Source organism: Nicotiana tabacum, chromosome 11 (assembly GCF_000715075.1).
Source record: "Nicotiana tabacum cultivar K326 chromosome 11, ASM71507v2, whole genome shotgun sequence".
Classification (NCBI taxonomy): Eukaryota; Viridiplantae; Streptophyta; class Magnoliopsida; order Solanales; family Solanaceae; genus Nicotiana; species Nicotiana tabacum.
The window spans coordinates 128,789,853-128,795,578 of NC_134090.1; the positions used below are offsets into that span (position 1 = coordinate 128,789,853).

Genomic DNA, 5,726 nt, shown 5'->3' on the forward strand with positions numbered 1-5,726 from the left:
AAAATGTACTATATGCCCTATGACTTTCATTTTTAAATGTATCTAAGTTTAAAAGGGCATTTTCCATCTTTGGAAAGTAAATTTATTCATATATACTACAATTGTCAAATAGCAGAATGAGCAAAATTTTCTTGTAAAAGAATGTGTGCTAATGGGAATTTTGAAGAGAAGAAAGTCCAAAATTTAGAACCATTTACAACGTGTTGTGTGACTAACATGTCAAAAGCCTTATTGGAAGTAAAGAATAACAAAGAAAAAAATTAACTAAAAGCATCTTTAGACAAGTATGACACCAATTCCTTTGAGTGGACGGTAAAAGTAGTTGTGATATTAAATACGCCCACGTAGTTAATGCAGTCAATTTCTTTACTCCCTCCCATCCAAAACAAGTGATTTTTAGCGATTTTCAGGCAGATTAAGAAATCTACCTTTTAACATTAATTAACAATAAAATTGACCATATTAACTTTTACTATCTCTTCACATAAACACTCCTAACACATACTCCAATATTATTAACTTCAAGGACAATGTTGAAAAAAAATTTAATTCATTCTTGAAATCTGAAAAAATCACTTATTTTGGATCACAGAAAAATAGTTAAAAAATTACTTATTTTGGACAGAAGGGACTATCCAATAAGAGATATAAACACAAGAAAACCATGAAAATAAAGATGGCTATATTTAGTTAAAGTGAAAATTTCCTAAAAGATGTATCTTTATAAAAGAATCATTTGATTAATTACTTTCTTGTATTTGATTAAAGCATTTTTAATTAAATTTCTAAAATTAAGTAGTACTCCCTCCGTTTCATATTAAATGAGGTACTTTCCTTTTTAGTTTGTTCCAAAATAAATGACACATTTCTAAATTTGGAAATAATTCAACTTTAAACTCGTTCATTTTACTCATTTACCCTTAATGAGAAGCTTTGATAGCCTCACAAATATCATGACCCTACAATTTTTTTACCTCTTAAGCTTTTAAGACCACAAGTTTCAAAAGTCTTTTTTTTAAACTCCGTGCCGAGTCAAACTACCTCGTTTAATATGAAACGGAGGGAGTAGTAATTAGACGTCGTAAAAGCAACTGAACTTTTCCCACTTATATTTAGATATTTCTTAGGTGAGTTTTTTATGATTTGTGCATAAAAGGAAGATAGATAAACTTCAGGTGAAAAATATATACACCAAAGTGGTTCAAGGTGAAGTCTGTAACCACTTAAACTTATTGAGTAATAGTAATTTAATCTCATGAGTAATGATTTATGCAGTTTTTCCATATGTGTAAATAAATAAATTAATATAATTCGTCCCCCACCCCTCCCCCTCAAAAAAAAAAAAAAAAAAGAAATATAAGTAAGATAGAATATGAGTCAAATTATGAATGTTGAACCCTAAACTCTGAATCCTGAATTTTGAACCCTAAATCTTGAACCTTGAACTCCAAACCATGAGAATGATAATTAAGTCCAAAATGAGGTATCCCGTCAAATAATCCAAACTCTCCACTAAGAAGTTTTTAAAAATTAGTTCTTTTTTTTTTTTTTTTTTGTAAGGTGGAAATATATTCCTTCTGTTTGACATAATTGACTTGTTTAATAAATAAAATAAGGACTTTTAAAATTTATGATTTTGAAAATGATATACTCCATCTAATCCACAACAACTAGTTTTTCCACACCCATCAAAACATTACTTAAATTATTAATTAAAAAGATTATTTGACTAAATTACCATTTATCTTTCCTCGACATCAATTGAGGAGTATTGAAGTTTCTTTTAGAAATTTATTCACATCATTTACTAGACGAGTAAATTTTAGAAAATAATATGTCTAATACTCCATACGGTCCACAATAAGTGACCAATTTGCTTATTAATTTTGGTGTAAAATAAGTGTCCATTTATATAATAAAAAAAATTAATATATTTTTTTCAAAATTACCCTTATATACGTATCCCTAAAAAGTCATTTACTCCTCACATTTGAGAAGAGAAGTAAGCACTACTATAACTATGGTATAACATTTAATGAAGGGTAGTTTAATCACACTAACTATTTTCGTCTAGAATTTAGTATTTTCTTAATGGATATGTCCAAAGCAAATTGGTCACTTATTGTGGACCGGAAAGAGTACCTTCTTAATTTTTGAAAAATTACTTAATGCAGCATAAAGTTACGTACAATAGACCCGTGTGGTCTAACCCTTCCGCGGACCCTACGCATGGCAGGAGCTGCCTTTTTATTCTGGACCAAATATATAAGGGTGGAAAATCAATTATAATGAACCGAAGAATAATATTTATGCTGCTATAAAAACTTGCGATTAAAGGTAAAATAGAAAGCTCAAGTTAAACTTTCTCCATATTTTAAAAAAAATATACTATCATTCTTTTTTGAAGGGATCAATAAAAAATAGTGTCAATTTTTTTTAGAGAAAAGGAGTAATTAGAAGTACTACTCCCTTCCAGTTTATGTGAACCTATTTCCTTTTTTGTCTGTTCTAAAAAGAATGACCTCTTTCTTAATTTGGTAACAATTTAGCTTAAACTTACAATTTTACCCTTAATGAAATACTTTTATAACCAGACAAATACTCTGGACTTCTTTTTGACTTGTTTAGGACCACAAATTCCAAAAGTCTTCATTTTTTTTAAAGTCAAACATATTTACATAAATTGAAACGGAGAGAGAACTAGTTTAAACGAATTTGTTTTTTATTTTAAAATTATCGGAGCAACGAAAGAAACCGCGTAAGGGAAACTGGCCAATTGAAAAGCCAGCGTTGAAAGTCGTTTTTCAAGAATCAAACTCCTTTTAAAAGCTCTATATTCTATAGCAAAGCAACACACATGAACCCAATTCTCCTGACTTTTGGTCTGTTCCATGACCAAACCCAACTTCTCTTCTTACCAAAATACCATTTGTTCCTTAACTTTTACAACATTTTTATCCAATCCTTCATTTTTTTTGGCTTTCTTGATTTAGACAAACTGTATCAAAATCAAGCAGCTGAATTCTTTTATGTAGTTTTTTCTTGGTTCTATTGTAGCTACAGTTCTATTTATATAATCTGAAAGAAAAATGTTCCGACTAGTAATGGTGACAAAGTTTAGTATTTTTATTTTGGTGGTGTTGTTGAGGTTATTTTCATTTGGTTTTGTAGCCTCAAGAGAAATTCACAATTTTGGTATTAATCTGAATTTTAGTGCTTCTGGTATTGAATTCCCTCAACATCCAAGCTTCAACTCTGTTACTGCTTCTGGAAATTCAGATTGCAGTTATGGAACATCCAAGAAATCAACAACCACCCATGTAATAACTCAAGAAGAAAATAATTCTGATGAAAAAGAAGATGAAGATTTAATGGTATCTGAAAACCAGCCAAGAGAAGCAGTCAAGTTTCACTTAAGGCACAGATCAGCTGGTCAAAATATAGAGGCCAAAGACTCAATATTTGAGTCCACAACAAGGGACTTGGGTAGAATTCAGACATTGCATACAAGGATTGTAGAGAAAAAGAATCAGAACTTTATTTCAAGGCAAACAAAAAATAGTGAAAAAACTACACAATCTTCTTCATTTGAATTCTCAGGTAAGCTCATGGCAACATTAGAGTCAGGTGTGAGTCATGGTTCAGGGGAGTATTTCATGGATGTTTTTGTTGGTACACCTCCTAAACACTTCTCTTTGATTCTTGATACTGGTAGTGATCTTAATTGGATTCAATCTGTTCCTTGTTATGATTGTTTTGAACAAAATGGTCCTCATTATGATCCTAAGGATTCTATCTCTTTCAAGAATATAAGTTGCGATGATCCGAGGTGTCACCTTGTTTCATCTCCTGACCCTCCACAGCCTTGCAAGTCTGAAAACCAGACTTGCCCTTATTACTATTGGTATGGAGACAGCTCGAACACGACTGGTGATTTCGCGCTTGAGACGTTCACGGTTAATCTCACAACCCCTAATGGGGATTCAGAGATCAAGAAAGTGGAAAATGTGATGTTTGGTTGTGGACATTGGAATAGAGGCTTATTTCATGGTGCTGCTGGTTTGTTAGGACTTGGTAGAGGACCTCTTTCGTTTTCGTCTCAGCTTCAATCTTTATATGGCCATTCCTTTTCGTATTGTTTGGTTAATAGGAACAGCAATTCTAGTGTAAGCAGCAAGTTGATTTTTGGTGAAGATAAGGAACTCTTGAAACACCTGAATTTGAATTTCACTTCATTGGTTGGTGGGAAAGAAAATCATTTGGAAACATTCTATTATGTGCAGATAAAATCAGTTATAGTTGGAGGTGAAGTGCTGAATATACCTGAGGAGACATGGAATTTGTCTACAGAAGGTGTTGGTGGAACGATCATCGATTCAGGAACCACTTTGAGCTATTTTGCAGAACCAGCATATGAGATTATAAAACAGGCATTTGTTAACAAGGTGAAGCGCTATCCTATTTTAGATGATTTTCCAATTTTGAAACCATGTTACAATGTTTCTGGAGTGGAGAAACTTGAATTGCCTTCATTTGGGATAGTTTTTGGTGATGGAGCTATATGGACTTTTCCAGTAGAGAACTACTTCATCAAACTTGAACCAGAGGACATTGTTTGTTTGGCAATTTTAGGAACTCCTCATTCGGCCATGTCGATAATTGGCAACTACCAACAGCAGAATTTTCATATCTTATATGACACCAAAAGGTCAAGGCTGGGATTTGCACCAAGAAGATGTGCTGATGCCTGATAGTGTTGTTTAGCTTTTTCGGGTTGAAGGTGGAAAACTGTAAACATAGTTGGGGGTTAAGGTTTGTGCTTATTTTTTTGCTGATTTTTGAACTAGTATAGATACAATATGTAGGTTATATCTTTTTCTCCCCTTTAATTTTAGGTGTTTAGATGATTATATGATTATATGTTGTTTGACAGAAACTGATTATAATTTATATAAGGAAACTTTTAAGAGCTTTTCGCATATCTGAATGACTGCTTTTACAATTTACTACTACACTTTTCCAATCTAAACCTGGTTATTCTAGTTAGGAATGTCTCCAAAAAATAACTTGCATTTAATTACTGATGAGTTGCAGCCCAGAGATTGAATGGTCAATTCAGAAATCATAGAATTAATATGGGTACTTAAAATGGCTTGTAGGTAAAGTTGTAGTTCATGCAGCCGCTTACAATAGCCCAAATTCTCTTTCGGTAGTACTTTTGTTAGTCAAATTGGATAGCATCTTCTGAATGCTACAAAGGCCAGACTCATAATGAGAAGCATGCATCATTTTCTGGTTGAAAGTGGTGTCATGTTTTTTTGTTTTGTCTGATGTCCTAGTCACTTAAACTTATAGTCATTTGTCATCTCGGTATATAAACTTATACTTTTTTTCATTTTAGCACCTTTAACTCATATATTTGCACACTAATAAACACATATGATTATGCCTGGTCCTCAAGCGCTATGACACAAATGATATGTCACATACTTATCCTCTTATTAATTGCCATGTGTAATTTAAGGGCCCCACTTTTTAAAAAATTAGTTTACTCACAAAAGTTTTATTTGCCGTCCATTCTCTCAGTCTAGGACGACACCGGGCCACCATTTTTCTCGGTGAATCCACCATTTTCAATCGTAAGAATTCAAATTTGATCCTTCATATTCTAATCAAACCTCAGTAAAAAAAATTAGCCTAAAAATGGGTTATAACACTCTCGAAAA

General features: G+C 32.3%; 1 protein-coding gene across 1 annotated transcript; it reads left to right on the top strand.

The window, feature by feature from the left end:
- Nucleotides 1–2,840: 2,840 nt before the first annotated feature.
- Nucleotides 2,841–4,979, top strand: LOC107818226 (aspartyl protease family protein 2). Its single transcript, XM_016644179.2, has one exon. It carries the CDS (start codon nt 3,090–3,092, stop codon nt 4,749–4,751), a length of 1,662 nt encoding a protein of 553 aa, XP_016499665.1. The 5' UTR covers nt 2,841–3,089; the 3' UTR covers nt 4,752–4,979.
- The last annotated feature ends 747 nt before the right edge of the window (nt 4,980–5,726 follow it).